Source organism: Dermacentor silvarum, chromosome 2 (assembly GCF_013339745.2).
Source record: "Dermacentor silvarum isolate Dsil-2018 chromosome 2, BIME_Dsil_1.4, whole genome shotgun sequence".
In the NCBI taxonomy this organism is placed as follows: domain Eukaryota; kingdom Metazoa; phylum Arthropoda; class Arachnida; order Ixodida; family Ixodidae; genus Dermacentor; species Dermacentor silvarum.
Window position 1 is genome coordinate 140,331,455 of NC_051155.1, and position 24,767 is coordinate 140,356,221.

Here is a 24,767-nt window from a genome sequence, read left to right on the forward strand (position 1 = left end):
TATACACATACGGATAAGGTTCGAAACAGGAGCACGTATACCGTCAGTGAGGTTGGGCGTGCTCTCCCATGGCAGGCCCTTGCCCATGTAGTGTCCCACGATGACGTGTATGCCACGGCGGTTGATATACTCCTTCTGTCGCGCGTCTCTGCGGATCCACTGACGCACGTCCGGGTCTTGGTCCTCGTGGTCGCCGTTCCACAGGGTCCCGTGCCTGGTCGCCACCAGCAGCAGCGCCACGGACGTCAGCGCGGCGGCCACCAGCGCTGGGCAGCGCCGTAACCGCCGGCTGCAAGGCGCCCGCACCAGCCGCATTGGCGAGACGCCGTCAACGGCCAGCCGCTGACCGCCGCTGTCTAGCATGCACCGGTAAGCGAGGCTGCGCCTGCTTGTGTCGAGCGACCGGCCTCATAATCGTGCGCTTGTCGGTACCTGCACGGCCAAAGACAGACGCGAGTTAAATACGTCGCTGTCTCCCAAAAAAGCAGCATCATGGTCTAGAAAATGGAACTTTGCATGGGCCAGTACAAAGTAACAATTACTTTCGCTTACCCGCCGCGGTGGCTTAGCGGCTATGGTATTACGCTGCGAAGCACGAGGTCGCGGGATCAAATCCCGGCCGCGGCGGCCGCATTTCGATGGGGGCGAAATGCAAAAACGCCCGTGTTCCGTGCATTGGGGGCACGGTGGTCAAAATATATCCGGAGTCCCCCACTACGGGGTGCCTCATAATCAAATCGTGATTTTTGCACGTAAAACCCTAGAATTCTTTTACTTTCACTTGATTCTTTTCCTATATTATCATTCACCGCTCATGACCACCCGATCGTGTTGATAACTGCGCTCCGCCTACGTTGGATTGGATTAGAATCGCTACATTCTCCCGGACCCAGAATTTGGCCCATAAATGATGTTATAATACCGCTGCGGTCGTTTTAATTTCTCCATACTGTCGCAATGGATGCCGCCGGCGCGGCATAGAAGCTGCCATCTCCCGCCCAGCACCGGAATGTTGTATAGCGTCTGAGGGTATACAAAGGCAAGAATTGATGGTGATGCTGTGCCACTGGCAGTCACACGCGACGTTATGACCTTTGTGCGCCGCCGCACGATGATGAAAGGCACTGACGTCAGCGCCATGCGTGTTCATGCGTGCTGGACTCGCTGCTCGGCGTCAAAACATCTTTGACATAGCCTGTATGTCTCCTGAACAAAGCAGTCCATTGGTGGCCGTTAAGTCCAACAACTCTAAGAAACGATTGTTGAGCAAAGATTCTCTTGCGCTGCTTTAGAGACATTTGTTCCTCATGGACCTCAGTTCACGATAAAGTCACCAATTCTTAGTTGAATTTTAACACAAAATGTCACAGCATATAAGCTTGCGCAGAATTACTGTGGGCAATTAAGGTCGGAGGGACCAAACTAAAGAATAATATCCTCATCGAATAAGAGAGAGAGGGACGAAAAGGGGAAAGGTGGGAAGGTTAACGAAGGACGTGCTGGTTGGCTGCCCTACACTTGGGGAGGGGAAAAGGGGAAGAATAGATAAGAAGGAGAGAGAAGAAAATAATAAAGAGTCAGTCACTCGCAGAGGAATGTCCGCTGTCACAAGTGTTCGTACAGTCCAGTAGCCTTCAAGAAATGCAGGAGGGCTTTTGTAGCCTTTCGCATGCAAGAATACATAGGCCATGGTCCCAAGACCTTTCACTCCGAGAGCACTCTATTATCTAACAGGCTGAGTTTAAGCCCGTACATGACCTGGTATGGTGAAAGTGTAAAAAGCCTCATCAATGAATTCTTATTAACATTGAGAAATTCGGTGTTGACGGCAACAAATAATTTTGTTTAAGTCTCTTGCGAATGAGAAACGCGAAAGTATCCCTTGTAGACTGCTGGGCAAACAGTTCCCATGCCAATATGTAATTGTCTTTGCTCCGTCGTAATGTATATAGCCTTCTGTACAATATAACGGAGCAAGCACCTATATGCGTATACTTAAGCATTTCGTGTTTCAGTCTTTTCAACAGGTGCCACCACAGTGTCTAAGGCATAATGGATCATGCTCTGGATGCTCGCAAGCATGGTGTAGCTGCTTCGCTTCTCGGCCATGTCGACTGTATTCCGATGGAGGCCACGCAATGCGACACGATCGTCTACTTAGACAAAGGTGTACGTTAAGGAGCCCCAGACAGTCAAAACTATAAACTGCATCTCTACACTATACGGTGCCTCTCACTACACGGTGCATCTCCAGCTCTTTATTGCCTTTGGCTCAAACCGATCAGTCAATTTCGATTTATACTTTGGCATCGAGGTAAGTAGTGATCTTTTCATACGCCTTCACCTCGGGGAGGGGCTTCCACAGACCTCACCTATAGTCAAGAACTGCGTCATTATTGATTCAGGTGGTGGAAGTAGGTGTTCTGCCACAGCCTCCTGGATCGAGGAGGCTATGGTTTTGCAAATGACCTGACGGGGGCTTAGAAAGTTTCCTGGGCGTAAGTGGCAGTCCATCGACTTTCCTGACCTCAGGAAAATCATGACCTCAGGAAAGAACATCTACTTAAACTATACTGCCCTAGCCTGTATCTAGGACGAGAAGCATTTTTTACAGATGCTTAGATATATATTTGCCAGCGTGGCCCTGGAATAGCTGCACACGACCTTGAATACACAGGGGAACACGCGCTCATAATGATAAATTTGTTGTCACAAAAATGCGACCCCGTATGTTAAGATTGCGACCACGCAATACACAGCAATGATTGTGGATAAACGTCCTTCTAAAGCTAGCCACCCGCCTGTTGCCTCGTATACGAGTACGGCGCAGACATATAGGAAATTTGGACGCGATGTGATTCGTGATATATACGGTCGCTATCTTTTTATCGTGTACGAGCGCCCTACAATCCGTGTTACTTATTTTTTCGAGCATATGGGTATATACGTCCATGTCACTCCTCGTACACCACTTTTTTTCCTCTTCTCTCTCCCTCTTACCAGAGTAGAAGGATTGAGAGCTGACTTCTCCGCCACGGTGCTCTTTGCTTTTCCTCAAACAAGTTTGTCTCTCTCTGTCTGACTATCTCTATTTTCCTTGCCTTGTTCCAAATGGCAGTGCAGCCCTTGCCGTCGTTTCATTAATTGTTAAACTGCACACGTATCGGTAAGTGTGTCTCGAACAACGGCCTGCGTAAACACCTCATTGCCTGTGTGTTGTTCTACACCCAAATGCCAGCTTAGCGGACTGCTGTTAGCCGTGGAGCGAAACAACCAAGACCACACGGATAGTTGTCTTTCCGCCGTCATTACCAGCGCAGCCTGTTCACCGCACAATGTCCCGCAGACAAGAGACCTCCGTGCCGGTTCATTTGTATACGAGTGCGAACCGTTTCCTCCCGTTTTTTCAAAACAACACAGCGCACAGTGTTTGGCGGTGCAATCGCCCTTTAAAGACGGGGCACTTAGCAACGACCCCCTTTGGGGACTCCCCCTCTTCGCACGCTCTTGGCCCGGCAGTGCCGCGGCCATCTCACCACGCACGGCCGACGCGACGGCGGCCCCGCGCACATAACGCCGGCGGGGCCTTTGAGAGATGCACTGCGCTTCGGGGAGGTCACGCTTGGCGGCTCGCAGATAAACCGTCGGTCGGTGGCGCGCGGCCATTGTTGCGGGTTTCGCCACTTCTTCGCTTTTGTAACAGCGGGATGCGCACTGCACGCAACAGTGCCCACCGCCGTGCCTCTCGCGCCTGCGCGGGCGCGCGCAGTTCACCGACCAGCCATCCGTGGTCGCATTCACGTTCTATATGCGACCGGCTTATGTGTGTATGTGTTTGTTTGCGTGTGTGTGTGTGTGCGAACGGGCGTAGTGACGCCCTGGGCGAGAGATCCAATGTGCCGTGCCGCCTTCCGCGGCGACAGCTGAATTAAACTGTCTGATGCGGAGCTCGTTATAAAGAAAGAAAAGCAAAAAAAAAAAAAAAAGTTCGGAGAGGGACAGGGGCTGGCCGACGAGTTTGCTGGCAGACGAGTGAGCATAAAAAAAAGAAAAGAAAAAAAGAGGGGAGGGGAGACGCGTTGCCTGTGAAGACACCCCTCGTCTGGCCTGAACGTATCACGTGCATTGCGTCAGGTCACGGTATCACTTCCTGATTTGCGTACCTTCACGGTGGTGCCTCCGTGGAACGCCGGTGGGCCAGCCCTTATGCGATGAAAGGCCTCGTTCACTGCGCGGTATAGTGTCGGCATGTCAGCTCGCTCTGGTTATTCGCTGCATTAATTGGCCGCCTGAATTTAATACATGCAGGCTTTCTCTGCGGCGTATCTGTCTCAGGAGGCGCCCTTTCGTATTTTGATGCCGTGAATGTTTTTAATGCGATGACATCGTACAGACGGACCAAATTTGACCGTCGGCATTGCGTCCTAGTGTGTAACACAGAGGAGTGCCGATCCCCGAGATAGTTGAGTCAAATGTCATTGGTGAGCCAATCATTGTGCAATTGCACGAGATTTGTCCTTGCATGGGCTTTAATGCGATAACATTATCCAGGCCAATACTTGGCCTTCGGTTATGTAGGGAGGTATGTCCTCGGCGGGAACAATTGGCGGAGTGAGAACGACGGAACTGGGAAGCAGGAGCAGCGAGGACTAGCAGTAGGGACGTAAGAGACACGTGACAGGAGTACGATTGTAGCGCATGTAGATAAGGACGCAACGAGGCACACGAAAGACACAGACACGGCGCCGTGTCTATGTCCTTCGTGTGCCTTCTTGCGTCCTCGTCTATGCGCGCTACACAATCGTACTCCAAGATGCCATACCAACAAGCCCGCATTGCAGCACTACATGACAGGAGGAACGGCGGCAGTCAAGAGGTTGTTCGGTGGGAGTGATGGATTGCACAGCGCTATCTACCACCAGACTTGACGAGCAGTAAGAGGTGGTCGTAATAAAGTGATTGCTGGTGTTCGCATAGGTATATGCTTATATTTGCGCATGGTCATATCGTCGATATCGTGAGTGCAACGTATCATCTTTAGTACGCTGTGTTTGATACGTCAAAATGCTCATTTAAGCGCGGTGAACTTGAAGTATATATTGACATTATACTTTCGACTTTTCCTTTCTTTTATTTTCGTTATTTACTAAGTGAAGCTCCTAAATTCCTATAAACCCTAAAAAAATAATGGCAAGCGTCAGGGCGCTCTATATAAATTACTATATAAGCTGTTCCACGAACCACTTCCGGATCCGTTTTCCAGGAGGTGTATTTGTCGTGGCGTTATGACGTAGAACGCGCTCACGTGGGAGAATGGCACCCGGACGTTTTGACGTTCGCGCTGGCTCGCGTGGGCGCTATGCTACGTCGCGATTGACTGCGTTGCCCGATGTAGCAGTATAATATATCACCGAGCGAGACGGAGCGAATGCCAAAACATTGCGATGTGTTGCTCCCACGTGATCCCTTACTGAGTCGTGACGTTACGTGACCCAAAATGAGACCCAAAATGGTTCAAACGCGCTACATTCCTTCAATACTGATCGCACTAATGTCGACGGTCATCCTCAAATGGTTCCTGCCGTCATTCTTTTTTTTTCCCTTAGGTTTCGAGGTCCAATACTTAAAAAAAAATGAGAAGTCGAAAATGTCATGTGAATACGCCTTAAACGCAAAGCCCATAGTAGCATTTTTCAAATGCTGGAGTGAAATTTCAGTTGCGAATAGATCAGAAAGCCAATTACTGATTAATTATTTATTGTACTAATTACGATGTAACTCAATACTTCCTTGATTTTTTTGTACGTATCTCCATGACCAGAAATAAAGGTGAACAATTTGTTTTATTTTTACTTGATGTGGAATGGTGTTTTGGCTTTATGGACTTAAGGGTGAAAGTACAGAGTCTAGCCACTGTAGTGAAAGCATGGGGGACGGATATGTTGCTTGCGGACGCTGGCTGAGGTAGCGGGAGAGCGCTACCTCTGTTTCGGGGAGAGTACCTCGCCTACTTGCACCATCGCCTCGCCACATATAATTCGTTTCTATCTCCACTATTAAAGCGAAGCTTCCTTTGCGAGCCTTAGACAGCTTGTGACGTGGATGATGCGGTTTGGGCGAAGGCCTTTATTACGGCATTGCACTGACATCGCAATAACACAGAAGCTAACAACGCGAGTTTAACGCTCCTTATGCGTTTAAACAAAGCTTCGCTGTATACAAATTCCAACAAGGTGCGTTGGATCTGCCGCAATTTTTTACTAAGCCATCAAATAATTATAGCGCTCCAGAGCTTCCTAGACGGCGTTTTGCAATTTCTGCTCTACAAACAATTTGTCTCACGGGGCCGGGTGAGGCGCCCTTTAAGAGCAACAAACAAATACCTGTCGTTGTGTTTGGTGTGTTTAGGTTGACGCCAGGTGACGGTGTGGGCTCGCACGTAGCAGCAGGAAGACAGCAACAGTAGATAAGAATGCCGTAGAATCTCATAGATCACCTCAAGGTTTCTCATGCTGATGTCTATAGATATTCAAAAGATGACTGATAATGTTGTCGCATTACAGTCACCCGTGAGTCTCGAATTCAGCCGCGTAACCTGTCTTACAACTCACATGTGGCCAGTATACCTCGAGAATTACCATTTTATTTGAGACATGTTACTTCTGTGGTCACTAAATACATGATATACATGTAAACGCAGCGCCGGGGCTCACAGATGGTATGACATGAATTTTACATCGCGAATGACGTCCACCTTTCCTTACGCGGCTCAGTTTCACAAATGGTATAGGGCATCATTTTTAACCTCGCGTTTTCCAGCTTTCTCGTGCAACTTATACCGCGCAGTGAAGATGCTGATGCTTCGAGAGTATATGTCGTGAAAAGAAATTATGTTGTTGGGCATCCCTCCAGTTGCGTTCTCCTTGCCACAGCACGCTGCACCAGAGCTGATAGTCCGTGCTGATAGACCTGTCAGCACAAGTAGAGGAAAGGAGAATGGGACGCAAGAGTGCAAGCAGAGTCCTTTAATACTTTTTAAGTATTAATACTTTTCGATTCCTTCAACACATTAAAAGTATCAAAGGACCCTGCTACAAGTGTGGAACCTTGGGCGAGGTGTTAGTAATTCAGTGCGACGACATACTATATCCAGCACACAAATTTAATGAAATAAGTGGCAGGCAGAGACTGATAACGAACAGCGTTATTTCATCCTCTGCTCATTTCAGCGCTCTTTTACTCGCTGCCTCTCTATTATTTTCGCAAAAAATTTACGAGGTGTGGGTATCACCACAATTCGATGCAAAATGACAGCTGAATAAAGGAGAAAGGTACAATAGATTCGCGAAGCATAAGGAGGCATTGTATCACACACATTGTTGTGCTCATACAGATCGAGTAGCTACTCCTTTCATGTACTCGTGCATTGTTAATAATTCGCAAGCTGCTGAAGTCACGAAGCACATCGTTCAATATCAACCCTCCCCCCCCCCCCCCACTTCCCCCCCCTTTTTTTTTCTTTTTTTGTTCGCTTGCATAACAGCTGGCAATAATAGGTCTGCTTATCGTAATCATCTGTTGCGTATTTTATTGTTCGGTGAATCATCCGATGGGTAAGAAAGTGAAATATCTATCTATCTCACTGAATGAAGAAATATTGTCACGGGAACCGGTATAACTGAAAATATATTTACAAAATATCTACAGCGAGCTGTAGCACTGCCAAGATGGCGGAAAGACAATCTCTTCAATCGTCGTCGTCTTAACCCAAATGGTCAACGTCATCTTTATCCCATTGCGCGCAGTCTCGTAACAATATCTCGCGAAAGTGCTCCAGCAGCGGTGATAGAGGGCGTGCCTGTTACGATAGCGGCAAGGAGTCAACCTAGCATGGTGTTCCATTGCTGCTAAAAAGAAAGAAAGAAAGAAAGAAAGAGAGAGAGAGAGAGAAAGAAAGAAAGAAAGAAAGAAAGAAAGAAAGAAAGAAAGTCTGTCAGTGGCAATCAGATGCGAACCAACAAACAGACAAAAATCTGCAAAGTCTGTCAGTGACAATCAGATCCAAAAAAAAAAAAAAAAGTCAGGAAAGTCTGTCACTGACATCAGATGCGAACCAACCAACAAACAAAACAAAAAATCTGCGATGTTTGTCAGTGACAATCAGATGCGATGAGGTCGTTTAAGGAACTGAAGCTCGGGCTGGATCGTTCAACTGGAATTCTGGGGTGTTATGTGTCAAAACCATGATTCGGCCAGGAGATCTTTAACGTGCCCCAATGCACGGGACACGGGTGTTTTTGCATTTCGCCCCCCATAGAAATGCGGCAGGGATTTGATCTCGCGACCTCGTGCTTAGCAGCGCAACACTACAGCCGCTAAGCCACCGCGGCGGGTGATCTTTCAACTTAAACGGCTAGATTACAGCAGCAAAGGAGATACAACCATTGAAACAACATTAAATTAAATTCTGACATTGTTCGTGACAAAAACATGACCTGATTATGAGGCACACCATTGTGTGTGTGTGTGTGGTGGGGGGGGGGGGGGGGGGGGCTTCGGGTTAATTTTAAGCTACAAAACAGGGCTAAAAAAATCCAGGCGCGCATGTTACGGCTACACACATCGTGGTCACGTGAGTCAAGCGCAAGTTAAAGCCGCAAATGCCGGTCCATCGTTCGAAGTTTAGAGCAATACGTCAAGCATGCACTCCTTAGATGCTCTACCAGGCAAAAAAAGTTTACATTATTGCGAGACACGCGTTTTGCTGAAAGAATTGCGAAGCTGGCGTTTCATTGTTCTTTATTTAGCAATTCTTACAAACTTATGATTCTATATATATATGGCATAAATTGAACTTTCTATACGATTAGTTTTATTACATGTTCATTTTATTTTAAATGCAGCATTCGTTCAGATGAGTTCAGCTGTTACAGGACAATCGAAGTTAGCCTCAATCATCACCTCCTCTCCTTGCACTGTATCGACCCGAACGAATAGCGCATAAGCATTCGGAAAACCCCCAAAAAAGGCTCCAAAGGCTGCTCGTTACGAACAATCGCTCCACTCCGTCAGACTGATACAAGCCGACACAATCGTATAACTCCGAGCAGGAATCCTTTTCGTTAGGGATCCGTCCAGCCACATCTTCAAAATGAAAAAGAAGCGGTGCACGACTCGATCGATGCCCATGCTTCTCCTATGGTAATGTATACGGCAGTCTCCGCCATCCGTCAGGTTATTTATATACCATCCGCCTTAACCAACTTAACAGCGCCGGTAGAACCTTCCAACCACCTTCATCCAGCCGGATGGGAGGAACTGGAAGGGTATACAGCCGTCTGGCGAAGGAAAATGCGGGGTGAACGGTATATATTCATCCGCCAAATCGGTATAGACACCGCGAGGGTTACAGCCCTTCGTTACCATGGCGACGCGGCTGCCTCGTTCATGAATCGAAACGACACGCACTATCCGGAAGCTTGAAGCTTGGCAGGAAATCAAACAGCAGTGCCTCAACCGTTCGCCCCTTGTAAGTACGTACTCGTGTGTACGGCAGGTACAGTGTGAAGTGGAAACGCGTAATTTGCATTCAAAACCACCAGTCGTCCATGTTTTTGCAATGAAATATATTACAAAGTAGAACAGGACAGATTCTTCTATAGAAAAGTACAACGCAGGTATTAGGAAGTGAGCTCTGAATTCACACTTCATGCAGTATACGTTACTTGATCAACAATTAAGTGTTCCCTTTCAGTTAGTACTCGTATTAGACCAGCCTGTAGCACATTTGAACCTGGGGCACGACTCGATCTAAATATCGTGTGAGCATGCAGTTACATTTTATTCCGCAGTGCCCTCGCCGGGGAACCAATAGAACGGCGTGTGAACGAAGATGCCGCGAACGCAAATATCACGTGCACCTATATGACACCGCTGAGCTGTCTTCATACCATGGCCAGGATAATGTAGCTATTCTATATTAATGCGATGCCTTTTCGCTATTTGGAGGTAGGGTGAGGGGCGCTCCGCACACGTTATTGCCGGGATTGGCCGGCCACGAATGATGATGAGAAAGGAAAAGAACCGAAAAAAAAATTAATCTTCACATTATAACGGCCCACATTTCTCACAATATGATTTCACCTTAGACGAATTCCCTTGCTGTCCTCCTGTTTATTTATTTATTAAATTTTTGTCCGTTCGGAAGAACGACAAGCTATAGTCTTCAATACTACAGTCAACTCCGTTTCTCTCCCATTTTAACAAAGAACAGAAAGGGCAGAGTCATGTTGGCAGTACAACTTCTGCACAGCGTTGTCGCAATACCACGGAGAAACACCGTTCCGATCTGATCAACGCACTCTTATAATATTAACCAACGCAGAAAACTCTGAAATGGCCATTTCCTGTCTAGTTCAGCGGTGATGATGATGACTGAGCTCTGTTTTCACTACGCAAAGCCTGTACGTCGGCGATGGCGAAATGAACAGAATCGTGATACCGGAAATGTTTCATTTAAGTTATATATAAGCGGCTGTCTTTTGTTTACGTATTTTTCGCAAGTGTCTTGGTACCAGCGCTATCGACAAGATCGGTCAGTCAGCGGGGTTGATAAGAACGGATACGGTCAAGTAGAAGGAAATGATGTATAATGCGCCTGATCAGGAGGATAAATGGAACATAGCACTGAAAACGCTAAGAGAATAAAGGAGAACCGTCAAGGGAAAAAAAAAAAACATTTTAGGACAATACAGCATTTTTTAAAACCATGCACCCGTGGAAGACAGCATAATTATAGTCATTGAGTAGGATTGCCTAAAGAGGCGGACAGTAATTGCACGAGAAATCGAAATGCATAATTGAATAAATTAAGAAAAATACATAAATTAACTTTTAATTATTTGCTTTACGACCCATATTGCAATTGACAAATTGTAGCCGGTGAGTTCGCAAGGCGTGTACACTTGAAACGAATTCTCAGAATGACAGCAGTTTCGAAATATTCATCCTCAAAGCGGGCGACGATGCACATTGGCGGTCCAGTTACTTTTGTGCTTCAATGCGCAAAGTGACGTTTCGTTAAAAAAGTAAGTTGAACAATAGTGTATTCTTACCGCAAGTTTCACGGTGCATATCCTAAAACCCGTGCGATCCTTAGAATTCTTTCCAAGTGGCCAAAATTCGTGAATTGCAATATGTGCCCTAAATTGAATAATAGAAAGTTAATTACTGAATGATACCGCAGTCCTAGTCGAATATACATTTGGTTTTCCCTGCGGGTAACGCCCGCCTCTTTGAGTAATCTGGCTTAATAACCAGAATTATGCTATCTGCCACGGGTGATTTTATTTATTTATTTTGTATTGTCTAAAAAAATAAATAAACGTAAAACGGGCGACGACGGAAACTTATTATAGCCCTTTATATAGTTGATTCCGAGCACTCTGCGCTAACACGGCGCCACAGAAAGGCCCGTTAAAGTGGTGTCTCTTTTATTCAATTTCACTCAATCCGCTGAGCTTACAATGACAGGTGCCTTGGAATGTTGAACCCGACGAACTCTAAAGAGCTTCATTTTGGCGACGAAACAGTTCTCGTTATTTTCCCGATTCTCCAGCAGACCGACGGAAAGATGGTGCAGCTAACAGTCCGCTCTTACCTCACAGTGCATCTTTCGGCCCTCCTGTTTCGCGAAACCTACATAGTGCCCGAAAATACCCGCGAACCTCTGGATTGGACCCAAAGCACAAGATAGCGAGCTTGCCAACAAAAATGTCTGTTCACAGCCTAATTTATTTGACTCGACCGCTGTTACGTGCAGCGTCCCGCTTCAACGAGTAGATCCTACTCTTTGTTTTATTATCACTTCAATGAAGAACGGAAGAACGAGCAACACGCAAGTCAGTCAAGCGTTCAACGAGTGAGCTTACATTAACGCATGGCGTAACGTTCCGACAGAACTGCATATGCATTTGTACTGTACACTCACGTGCTCTCATAAGTTCTTTCCACGGTTCGAAACAACGCGTACAAGACTTACGCGCCGTTCCATTCCGCTTTGTCATGAGCGCGCCAGCGCCGCGAAATCTGATTGCACTGAGAGGAATGGCGTGAGAAAGGTTGTATTACAGCCGTAGCTTGTATTAAGCGGTTTTCCTACAGGGCGTCACGTATAATAGTCACTGATGATTCTGCTGTGCGATAGGCATGAAGTCAAGGACCGACCAGACCTGATCCGAAACCTGCAGATGACCATCGTTCTGCAAGGCTCTATCGCGATGTCGACCTCGTTCGTTTTCGATGCGAGCTGCGGCACGAACTCTCGCTGCCTTCACGTCCACACGTGGTACAGTTGCAGTGTAACGTTTTCAAGAGCATGCAGTTGGTCAGTCACTCTACATTCATTCAGTGGCCTGCGCTTTCATTCTACGTTCACTCTCAGAGCAGTGATCGAAGACACGGCAACCACCGGCGGCCGCAAACGACTATATCGACTCAATTTGATCGCTATAGAAGCGTTATGGCGCAGATCCCTTTAGTATGGGCAGATGCTAATGGCACAGAAGGCGCTCCCGCTATCAATGTGACCATAGCACTCACGTTTTGTCGCATGGCAGCGGCCTCGAGGAATCACCTGCTGCAGCCACCGCCAGCACGGCACGGCACGGCCGTGGTCACCGGAAGCCTCCTCGCAACACACCCATCGTACCCACGCGGGTTGCCCAACTGGGAGAAGCACGGGCAGAACTTGTCCGACCGGGTCCTTCTTTATTTTTTTATTTTTTGCTTTGTGCGTTGGCTCTTGCCGCGCGGGTGTGCGCGGCGGTGGGAGAAAGGACCATGTCCTCCTCGCCGCGGGTTCTCTCTCCTCGAAGTCCTGTCTATCCTCGCACCGTTACGATCGGCATTGGAGTGAGGTGCTCTTTTGACGCGTGTGTGTGGGTTATAGGTGCATAAACATGGATCCCATATTTTTCCTTCCCTTTCCCAGAGACGAAAGAGTAGAATTTAGAGTAGAAGAGTAGTATCAAAAGGGTCAGGTCGATGATATCAGGCAGTTGACCCTAGTATATATATGTGCATGCGTAAATTTGCCGAGTATAATACACATGCCTTGCAGAACAATCCTGGTGCGCAATGAAGCTAACTCGCGTTCGCTACTTTACCAGTTTAAAGCTATAATGATCTTTCTAGAATCTTATCGGCTTTTTCTTCAAATACACATATTGTGCGAACAGTACATATCACACTGAGAACGTCACTGTTGATTCTTACCACTCGGGGTTCACCGACGCGCTTAATAATTAGTTATTTTAGACGTTAGCTAAATGACGCTTCTACTAGGAGGCAATGTTCCATATGCTTAAGAAGGTTTTATGTACGTTACGAGTACGCGTAGTTGAAGTGAGGGGTACAAGAAGGAAATGGAAGAGTTCGCACGACGTGCCACCTAGGCTGCGCACTGTGAAATCAAACCTAAAGAGAGGAGGCTGAAATGATTTGAAGGAACGAGCCTTAGGTGGACAAGAAAGCAATGGCGACGGAACTCGACGAGACCTACAGATGATATTGGTCAAAGCAAGTGTGCTCTGAGAATCTGAGAAACTGAGCAAATGGTATATGACGACAACCTTGCGTTCATGAATGTGGGCCAACTAGCAAGTAGCGCACCCAGGATCTCTGCCAGGGAGGGTTGACTTTTTATGATGGGGGGGGGGGGGGGGGGGGGAAGCAGCCACATTGCATAATATGCAATTTTCTTGCTTTAGCCAGTTGAATCCAACAGTAAATAAAATGCCTAATAATTATAATAATAATGACACCAAGGATGCTGACGATGTTTATTGCTTCAGCGCTTTACTCAATGTAATTGAAGAGTGAGTGAATAAATACAAGACAGTGCTAGAGTGTTTTTGTTAATCCGGAAAATTCGACCTCAAGCCACCTCCTGAATTGTAATGACAATGTGAACAGAGCACTGAAGGTACACGTTGGACTGGTGTGGCTGGACGGGGGGGATCCAACCCCCCCCCCCCCCCCCCCCCGTCGGTGCGCCACTGCAACTAGCCGAACACAAAACACTCCTCCAGTTAACAGAAAAAAAGAAAGAGATTGTCAAAAATAGCGAACACAATGAAATACCACAGGTCCAGTTTCGGAGGCAAAGCAAGACGAAGAGCCCGACTTGTTTTATTCGGGCTACAGTAGTTTGCAAAGAAAAATTGTACTCGTCTGTGTTGCGAAAGGATTTGGGAAGATCATGTCCAGAAAGTCTGGGTCGTATAGAGAGAGAGAGAGATAGTGCTTGTAATTGCTTAACCTCTGGATTAAGAACACTGCATTTAGATGATTAGACCATTATAATATGAAAGAGAATGTTATACTAAAGAAACAGTGACATATATGGCACATTACTGGAGATAACAGCATGACGCGCAGTTAACTATGCATCCATATTATACGTCGAGAGAGTCCCGGCTTTTCAACGTCACGTGCTAACATATAAGTACTTAACAACCATGTAAGCTTATCGGTGCACCTTATGACATGAATGAAAACATTACATGTTCATCTAGTGTACGAACAAAGGCGAGAACGGGAAACCTTTTCGGCTTCATTTTCAGTTGAACGCCACCGGCAAGTATTCGTAATATACTACATAATAGTACTTCATGTTACATATTTCGCAAACGGCTTCCATGTCGGCGGCTCAGGGGCAGATGCGGGGAACGGCCAGGGCTAAGCAATGCAACATATGTCCACTTGAAGTAACATGTCCACTTGAAGGCTTTAAACAAAGCGTCACTTCTCTGTCGCTTAGCCTGTCCCGTTTGAGCTACACCCCGTCGCTTAAGTTTGTAATCTCCTCGGAACGGAAGGAGCTTAGGTCCTATTTACCGAGAACATCGGGCAGTCCATCAATGACTTGCGCGTGTATCGTTCACTTATGGTGTGCACATGAAGTGCATGGCTCTTCACATTCCACCTTTTAAATTTCACGCAATTTTCTCACGAATAGGAAAAGTGCTACTTTGCATGTAGTTCAATAGACAGTGCACGAACTTCAAGTTATTCGAGAGGTATAGACAATACCGTTTTCGCCGCATCACTCCACGACACGGAGAAAAACAGCGGAGTGCATGGTAACTGTTTCCGTTCGTCCTCCCGTTGCTCTCTTTCTGATCAGGGATTAAACACTCTCCGAAATTCGCACACACATTCCTGCAGTTAGTCACCTGAGGGACGAAATCGCTCTTTTTAGGACTAACTGCTCACTTACTCCCGTTTTCCCCGGTATTTTTCTTAGAGTGGTATGCATGTGAATGCACAGAGTTGTGTACTATACTGCACTAAAACGTATTTTATTGGAGACAAACCAAGGCTTGCAGTGGCAATCGTATCTCGATTTTCTTAATAAAGAACTTTGAGTTCTATTCTTCTCTTGATTTCTTTTGTTTCACTTCAGCTATCATAGCTCATGCTCTCATCTCGTTTTCTCACTACGCTATCGAAACCATTGCCGGCCGACGCCTTTGAAGTTTCAGACGTAACTATTCCGTACGTGGTAGCCTGATTTAGACGCATTCTCGCTTTCAATCGGCCGTGATGCCACCTACATCATTAAACGGAGTGGTTTGATCCACGCGACTGGACGAAATGCGCAAGGGCGTCGATAGAACTGATTTGAATAAGGCCGGATTTCGCGGCAAATTCAGTTCTTTCTCGCCGATGCCGCTGCAGGCAGCAGCGCCAACTGCACAGAGCAGTGCCACGGACCGCTAGTAGATGGCGACAGCTCACAACAAAGCCTCGATTTGAAGGAAATGACGTTGAGCTCCCGGAAATCCGACAGGGCACTCGCGGTTCGCGATGGCCGCTGGCGGCTGTGTTCTACGTCTGTGAGCTCCGGAACAGGTGGGATTGTGAACAGTCTGTGCTCGTGAATCCCTGTGATTACCCGCTCCTGCGACGGCGGTCGCAGAGGTCTGCGCGGCGGATATCTTGTTGACAGGTGAGCAAATTTTGAAGCGTCCCATCGCTGGTCTAAATCTCGGCAGAAAAAGATGTTTCTGGTAGCGTTGTGTGGTGGAGCCGTCATGTGCTTCCTCCGATAGAGCCTGCGGTGAAAAGGAAGCGGGTAGAAAAAACGCGTCGTTCGGCTTTTGTCAGTATGCCCGCGTTGTTCTGCGAGCTTCCTGTCCATTTAGCTCCTACGCAATTAACGGGGTCTTTTGCACTCATTTAGGGCCATGCCACCTTTTTATCTATTTCTCTCTCTCCATTTGGCACTGCTCTGTGCCCGCTGTCTGAGCAGTAGCTCCAACCGGTGCGTTAGCGGGACGCTTATCGACACCGCCGAAGGCGCTATCTCTGAATGATTACCGCGTTATTGCCTGACTCGTTTCTTTCGACGCCTGCAATAGCCAGCAGTGGTTCGAATGAAAAGTTTTGTCCATAACACGGCTAGAAACCCCCGCGAAGGTTTTGTATGAATCAGCATCTTGACGCATCCTGTTCGATGAGAAGCGTAACACGACTCTTGCTTGACAAGTGAACCACGCTTCGGTCAGCCTTGAACTCCATGAAAGGGGCGGCATGTCTGGGAAGGGTGCACTGCCACGGGTAATAACCACCTACCGTCTCGGGCTACGTCCGTAATAGCCGCCTTTCGGAGAAAGCTCGAGAGGGTAGCTAAGTTGGAGATCGTTTATAGTGGCCATGAGGCCTTTGTGTCAGGCAACATTATCTGGGTTCTGCGGTACCCCACGGCCAAGGCATCACTTTCTGGTACCCAGATAACATTACGTAGCGCGCTGTCTGTTGAAATCGCAGGGCACACGTCACCTCGTGGAATAGATGGCAATAGATCACCTACTCCGACCGACCCAGCAAGTACAGCTATTTAGTACTTTCGTTTTCCATTTTGCGCAGGTTTAACATAACCAGTGCCTGTATTGATGCAGTCCGATTCTAAAACTTGTTTACTGAATATTTCACCGCGACGTTGTAGTTCATTTCGTGCAGTTTCAGTTTCTACGCTGCGGTTTAGATACAAAATTATTAGATAGCCCGTATGCTTTACGTTATCATGCAAATGGCTTAAGGTGTCTCGCGCTTACAGATCCTCGAGCCAGTGGCCCGCCTCGTATTCATTGATGTTTGATATTCACCCTATGTTATTGTAAGCTTTTTCAATGCGAGCTGTTTTCCGAGTAAGAGTTGCGGTTTATCTACGACATATCAGTGCCTCTTCGTAACTCTTGCCGGCCGCTTCGCCTTCCTTTGTTTTTTCTGGTATTGCAATTAAGCATGTTGCAACAGTACAACGCAACGCAGACAAAGACTACAAGAGGGCCAAGTGCAAGAGCAGGTCTTGTCACCGACAAGACCCGCTGGTCACTGGTCTTGTCTTTTGCCGTCATCTGTCTATAAGGCCGTACTGTTGCGTAATTGAGCGCCAATTAGCGGAAAGAACGCGATGAATGATAGCTTCTACATGTTCATTAATTTGATTTTAGTCTATTTTCTTTTCTTTTTCATTGCTTCTTTTTTTTTATTCGTTTGTTTTTTTCTTGCATAGCCCGTGCTCAATCGATCTATTTTGTTGTTAGGCAGCGCAACTTGGTTGACATAATTTGTAGACATTGAGCAATGTGTGGCTAATTAGACTTTATACCGAGCATTCAGTGCAGTGACCCAGCAATAAAGTTTTGTGCCATGATGAAGGGTAAAAACGTCACAGTTTTTCTTTCTTTTCCCTTTTTCACACGCATCGCTTGTTCGCACCTTCGAGCTGGGGTTCACCTCACAAGTTTTCTTTTAATGCGGGTATCTGGTGTTGAGATAATTTATTGACAGGCTTTGAACATTTTCAATACAAGCTTTGCCTTTGCACCTTCGCAGTGTTTTAAAACTAGGCAACAAAATTGAGTATTCTGTTAACTTCAAAGCCGTAATAATTGTACGAATTCAGATAAATTTGCTTAAAGCGTGATGGTCGTGATTCAGTGAGCTTCAACACTTCCGATGAGTTTTGAATATACATAAACTAATGTTAGAACAGTTGTCTCCAGAAAAAAAAAAGAAAAAAAAAAACCTTTTAAGATGGCACGTTGACTAGCTTGCATAAAGTTTTACCCAATGCTCCGGTTATCAACCCACGGAGGCTAAATATTGTCTGATCGTCACAGGACGACGTATAGCTGACCAAATCTTTCTTTGGGTACGTGGGGCTGTGGTTAGCTCCCGGGTGAATTCATCATAAAGTGGCAAGTTATTTTCCTCTCCTGACAGCTACTGTGTTTTTTTTTTTTTTTTTTTCAATAAAGTCACCGCAAACATATTTTCTGTGATTCATCTTCGATGGTGCACGCCATCGTGTGACCATATACCCCCATGGGGAAACTACCGACGCAAGAGCTCGTTCTGCAATCTTTCTTTTATGATTATTATTTGTCGATTTCCACACGCCACCGGAGTGCGATGAATGGGGTGCTTATTTAGAAGTCGCAGGATGATAGCAAATTGTACATTTCAACGAGATGATCGCGAGCTAGCGACGTAACCAAGGGCTTCTCCAGCGCTACTTTGCAAGCTCGCTGTCATCGAAGCATTTTGCCCGTTCACTAGGTCTCTTCTACAGGATATTCTTCTGGTAGGGTCACGAGCTTTTAGATAATGCCATAAAGCCTTCGAGAAACTGGCTGCGCGGTTCTTACCTGACTATTGTATCTAGTGCAGATACTTCGTCCATCTGGGAGGCGAGGTGTCGGATTGCAGCTTAAGCCGTACGCGCAAGTGTGTGACCGTTACAACAAACAAAGAAAGAAACAAACAAACACAATCCCGTAAACAACGAATGAACCCCGGAGTTGCATACGATAGTTGTCTGGTATACCTGCGTACATTGGGCTACCTCTTCGCGCTGTTTGGCAAAAAAGGAACAGGTCGCATTCAGATTGCTTTGAATTGCAGCCGCAAGTTTAACGCACTCTGCAGGTGAGTAGTGAGATAGAGAGAGAGGGCGACAATTTGACGTGTTCCGCAGCTCTCCCGTCACTTGTTTGTGGCCCGTGTGTCTGGCCTGTCGCAGTAGCGCAGTTGCCGACGAGCGGCAGCTGAAGGTCGCGCGTATGCATGAAAAAAACTTCCACCATCTGCGATTCGTAGCCATCGCGCGCGTCGGGCTCAGGCTCGCCGTATACCTGGCATGCATGCAGTATAGTGCCTCCGGCACTACGCTGTTGTGGCGTCTGGCCGCGCTGGACACGTCGTTTAGTTCTGGGCTGCCCTAGCGGCCAAGGCGGGGAATCCGGTTCGGAGAGAAAGTAACCCGGCGGTTGTGGTGCCGTGTTTCCCTCCCTACGTAAAAGGGGGTGGGGGGAGAGGAAGATCGCGGGCGGCCGACGTGGCCTTTCTTTGTGCGAGGACGCCTACCCTCATCGCGCTCCCCCTTTCCCCCAGCACCTGCCGCGGCGTCACCGTCGCCGTCGTGGCCCCAAGGCTACTGACCTTCCACGTTAAAAGAGCGTCCGCCGCGCTCGCGCGATTCGTAGACGACGTAATAGCGGACGGAGGAGGCCCTGTAGCAGGCAGCGCGCAACTGGCCTCCCTCCCTCCCTCTCTCTTTCTCTCCCCCTTTCCCTTCGCTTCGCCGCCACGCTTTACCACGTGCCTCGGCACTGTGGAAATGGGGACAGTGCCAGGGACAGCGCCAGACACCTTCCGAGTGCACCGACGGACTGGATGAATTTGAATACTGTCTCGCCCAGTGGATTTGACTCGCGTACGCTGGTTATCACTTGGATGTGTTGTCTGCATGGTCAACCGTACGGCCCCGTGTGAGCCTCCGTTGTGGTGTGGCAAAGGAGCTGTCGGCATTGCGTTTTGTGACAATGTTTCTCCGTCCTTTGCCGCACGCAACATGTAAGCACCGTGTACCTACATTTGCATGAATCCGACATAGTCGTGTCGAGTGGGCTTGTCGGGTCGAAACGCGTTTGTTGGGATCTTGGGAAACGCCATCGAAACGCGTCGAGGAAGCGCGTTGGGGAAGCGTCGGGACGGGCGCAGTCAGCCGGACTGCGAGGGGTGAGTCAACCCGCTACAGTTCAGGTATCTACCGACAGGCTAGCCCGCTGTATATCCTCTTCCATGCCTTGTCAAAACGACAAAATGTATCAGTTTCGCCCGACGGGCGAAGCAGTGACGCTTGAACTTCTCGGACGTTGTTCCGAACAAGTACGCGGGTCCGAGCGCGATATATGCCAATATTTCTGGCACCCTTAAAAGCTTTACTAGGCCGTGTACGGTCTACACAGATGTCGCTCGATGCAGTACTTATAAGTACGCCCTCGTAGTAGTAGGAGCGGCCGCAGATCAAGAACTTCTGACTTGCGCCACGGCTCGAGTCGCATCTGCGAATACCGCAGAAGCTTCAGCCATCGCGCTAGCTATAAAAACTAAGGACGCTCTGGGAAAATCGTCGATAATTCTTACAGATTCACAAGTCGCATGTAGATTATTCCTCACCGGGAGGATACCACACAGCACCACTCACCTATTAGGATCCAACCTAACGCAGAACCACATGATCATATTGTGCCCGGGTCACACAGGACTCGATGGCAATGAGAGAGCGGACGGCGCAGCTCGTGCTTTTGTCAAGCGAGCGGCCGACCACTCTTCAGAAAACCCTTTCTTACCGCGAGACCTCCTTGAGTACCAACGGCGCGAGCCACGAAAGTACAGTCCACCACACCCTGATCTATCCGGGCGGGACTCTTACGACTGGCGCCGAATACAGACGCACACATATCGAAATCTTTATTTGAAACATGCCATTCACCCCACATTCTACAGCGCTCACTGTCCGTGGTGCGGAGGCCGGCCAACTGTAGCCCACATTACGGGGGATTGCCAGAACAGGCCACCCGCCGTGGTTGCTCAGTGGCTATGGTGTTGGGCTGCTGAGCACGAGGTAGCGGGATTGAATCCCGGCCACGGCGGCCGCATTTCGATGGGGGCGAAATGCGAAAGCACCCGTGTACTTAGATTTAGGTGCACGTTAAAGAACCCCAGGTGGTCAAAATTTCCGGAGTCCCCCACTACGGCGTGCCTCATAATCAGAGCTGGTTTTGGCACGTAAAACCCCATAATTTCATTCATTGCCAGAACAGGCCACCCAAAATTAATACACCGCAAATAGCCGGCAAACTTTCCGGGAAGGAGCAGTGGGAGACTTTGGTCGCCAGCGAGGATCGGGAGATGCAACTAACGCTCCTCGACCAGGCACGGCGGACCGCTCAAGCCAGTGGAGCCCTGGACTAGGGGCTCCACCCACCCGCTCCCTACACCTGTTATGTTTAATAAAAGTTTTGATATATATATATATATATATATATATATATATACCAGGCCGTGTAGGGCCTGTAATGACATCGCACAGGCTAATAAACTACGGCTGCCCGTAAAGAGCCGCGCCATATATAACTTTCAGGTTTGAGCTCCGATATTGTATCGAACATTTAGTACCTAATAGTCTGAGAAGATTTAAGATAAAAGGCATGCGCTGTGAGTGTTATGTTTCATGACATTTGTTTGTGGGTTCCCATTCTCAAAATTCTGAGGAATAATTTAGTGAAGAATGTAAGACCTGGTATGAGCAACTTTAGGGATAGAATAGTGTCGCAATATAACCCGCATATACAGCATGATATATAGCCTAGATATACCTAAATATATGCAGATCCTCACGGCGACGACGACGACGGCGAGCATTCGCATGTAGTATCCATGCAATGGTCGTCGCAATAAAAACAGCAAAAGAACCCGCTTTGCGGAATTCGTTTTGGGCCATCCCGACTTCCGACTATATATAGATCCGCTCGCACTCATGAGATCGTGTAAACGAGGCTGTTTGCTGAAGAAAGGCGTCGAATGGGGGAAAGAAAAAGGTTGCAAATGTCGATTTCCCTGCCAGGTCAGGTTGCGTTTTGCTTGTCGCAGGGGCGGATTTCGGTCGTTGCGGCTTGTTTCAGCGCCATGTAATAATTATCCGAGCATTGGTGGAGACTGCAGCGTTTTCGCTGTGGCGCACGCGTATACTTCAGTGTAGGCGTGGCTGTTGCAGGTCGCACCTGCGGTGCGCGTTGCTTTATACCGGTTTCAGAGGACGGCATTAATCGTGCATGGTTTGCGCAAGACCGAATGTTTTTTTATTTATAATTGTATTAACAGCGAAGCTGTTTAAGCCAGCCGTAATTTGTGGTGCGTAGCCGTGGTAGCCATGGCAACCCGGAGGAGGAGGAGACCGCGTGCATGCGCACGCAGTCTCCTCCTCGCCAGCTCCCTGTCTTCTCGACCCCTGCCTCTCTTCTCTCCGCGGCGCGCTGAAAAAAAAAAAAAAAAGCGAAAGGCTTGCACTAGGCCGCGGAAAGCTCAAGACACAGCGAAGCTGGCCGATCGATATCGAGCGGCTAGCCTCCCACGCGCTCGGCGTCGGCAAGCAGCAGCGTTCTTGGCACTGTGCCAACCTTGGTTAGCCTGCCTGCGTTTGTGGCATGCCAGGAACCCGTTCGCTCGTAGGCGCCGACGCGTCCAGCGCTAGTCACGCGAAATGTCGCCAACGCGTTCGGCGTCGGCGAGCAACAGCGTTCTTGACACTGTACCAAACTTGGTTAGCCTGCGTGCGTTTGTGGCATACCAGGAGCGCTGTCGCTCGTAGGCACCCTCGCGCCCAGCGCTAGTCACGCGAAATGTCGCGAAAGGGAAGGTACCTCCGAAAATGATCGCTCGAGAATACCTTTCTACATGCGTGGTTGAGTTAAACCAAGTTAAGACCTAGCAGCAACCAAGTTCATACCTAGAAGTAGCAGCCAGTAAGCTTCGCTGTGCCTAAGCTTTGCGCGAGCGAGTGCGAACTTTCCTGTTTTTTTTTTTTGTTCTTTTTACTGCGGCATAATATCGGTGATACGAATGCCTTCTGATAACAGAAGATTTAACGTGTGATAACAGAAGAACCTAATGTGCGTCTAGCCGGCATTTAAAAAGAAAAGAAAACGCTTTTTTGACGCCAGAGTGCCGCCCGCCATTAATACCGTGTCGTCATACCGTGTAGTTCCCCTGCCATGTCATCTCCGAAGTTTGCTCATATATTCCGCGCCCTTCTCGTTAAGTGTCTTTATGTCATCCTTAGGTATTCTTTTCTAAACGCCATTGAATATGATTTGAAAAAAGCACATTCAGTTCATTAGTTGATATAAAGTGTCGCAGTGATGAACAGGAGTCAAGAGGAAAATAGAATTGATTACCGAAGATCAATTTTGATCCCGTTGTGGGCACCGTAAAAGCACCGAAATCTCGGTACAGTGTAAACCGATTTACACCCTTGAGGGTCTTTAACGGGGCAAATCGGGCTATAATTCGCCCGTACGTACGCCTTTAAGGGTTTAAATGGTCTTACAGTGTACGCGGGCGTTTTGTACGTCTTACAGTGTACAATGGTCTTACAGTGTACGTAGCCCAGAGCCGAACCCACGAAGCCGGGCTTAACAGCAGAATGGTTTATCACACCCCCATGCGCAAACGTGCGAAGCCGAGCACGAGGAAGCGTTCCACGCTTTAAAAAACCAGATGGGTGCCGAAAGCCGAGTCGACTGTAATTATAGCGCAGAAGGTAGGATCGTAAATTATTTCGAAGTCGCGGATGCTGCAACTGCTGTTCGTAAAGTCGCACGTTTTATGAGACCTGCTTTGTTCCCCGCTTAATTTATTTCCCAGCTGCCGCACGAGGCGGCGGCGAAACGCTTGACGTTCGCGATGCCTGCATGTGTCAGCGCAGCATTTGTTGCGTTGCGTATATACTACCTCTTTTTAATACCGCGAACGGATCTACGGTGACAGATAGCGCTGGTTCACCTTTTCAGACGCATCTCTGGAAAACACAGCAATTACCTGCATGAGAAATCGTAATGTCCGTTGAAACAAAACCATAATTAGTTTTTTCGCGGTGTAACCATAATATCGACATCCACCTTCATCTTCCCTGTTCAGCGTGATTAGCAACCGGGTCGGTGTCAGGTAACGGTTCACCATGCTTTCTTGGGTTCCTCTCCGCATGTTCGTCGAACGTAGAGGCAGCTGTGCGCATGCGCGATAACGCCGTATAACACGCATACGTAGCCAGAGCTGCTCGGCAGCAACTGTATCCCTATCAGCCAAGGTGTGCACTTTTGTATACGCGAATTGTTTATGTCAGCTCTAAAAACTTCAGTCGTGAAAACAGGGAGAGGGAGAGAGAGAAAGAAAGAGTAGATTGAGGCCCTTGCACACTAAATAGGGCCTCGTTTCACCGCAATGTGCTGAGTGGTGCTACACGCGACCATTGCACTGAAGTGTGCTTGACGGAGTGTTGCACGTTTGGTAAAGAGCGGTCCCGAAGCCACTAATAAAATTGTGCACCATCATAATTTAAACGGGTGATTCTTTTTAAGAGAAAATCCGATGTGACTGACTGACACAACACCGAGGGCTCATTCACACCGTCCACCCGCGGAGGTCGCGTGACCTAGTTGTTCGCGAATAGCCGAAAAGCGACTGTTATATGGGTTAGTCGCTCAACTGCCTGATTTTTTTAGTCGTGCGACTGCAGTTCGCCAAGCGTCTGCACCGATCAGATGCGCATGGAACGGGATTTCTGTATATGATGAAGCTTATTTTACGGGATTTAGTTGCTCTGTAATTACTATCCAACTATAGGATAATCA

The 24,767-nt window shown here is 47.9% G+C and overlaps 2 protein-coding genes across 3 annotated transcripts in view; one reads left to right on the forward strand and one right to left on the reverse strand.

The window, feature by feature from the left end:
- The window catches only part of LOC119441856 (polypeptide N-acetylgalactosaminyltransferase 1), a 29,534-nt gene extending 16,823 nt beyond the window's left edge, over window positions 1-12,711 (reverse strand). The window contains exons 1-2 of the mRNA XM_037706491.2: window positions 12,601-12,711; window positions 42-432 (exon numbers count right to left, since the gene is read on the reverse strand). Of these exons, the coding sequence (XP_037562419.1) occupies window positions 42-363 (322 nt within the window). The 5' untranslated portion in view covers window positions 364-432; window positions 12,601-12,711. The remainder of the gene's footprint in view (window positions 1-41; window positions 433-12,600) is intronic.
- A 3,147-nt stretch (window positions 12,712-15,858) lies between these two features.
- Window positions 15,859-24,767, forward strand: part of LOC119441857 (polypeptide N-acetylgalactosaminyltransferase 13) — a 308,456-nt gene continuing 299,547 nt past the window's right edge. The window contains exon 1 of one of the 2 annotated variants that reach the window (XM_037706492.2): window positions 15,859-16,012. The gene's annotated coding sequence lies outside the window, so the exon portion shown is untranslated. The remainder of the gene's footprint in view (window positions 16,013-24,767) is intronic. The other variant, XM_037706493.2, reaches the window with a different exon arrangement.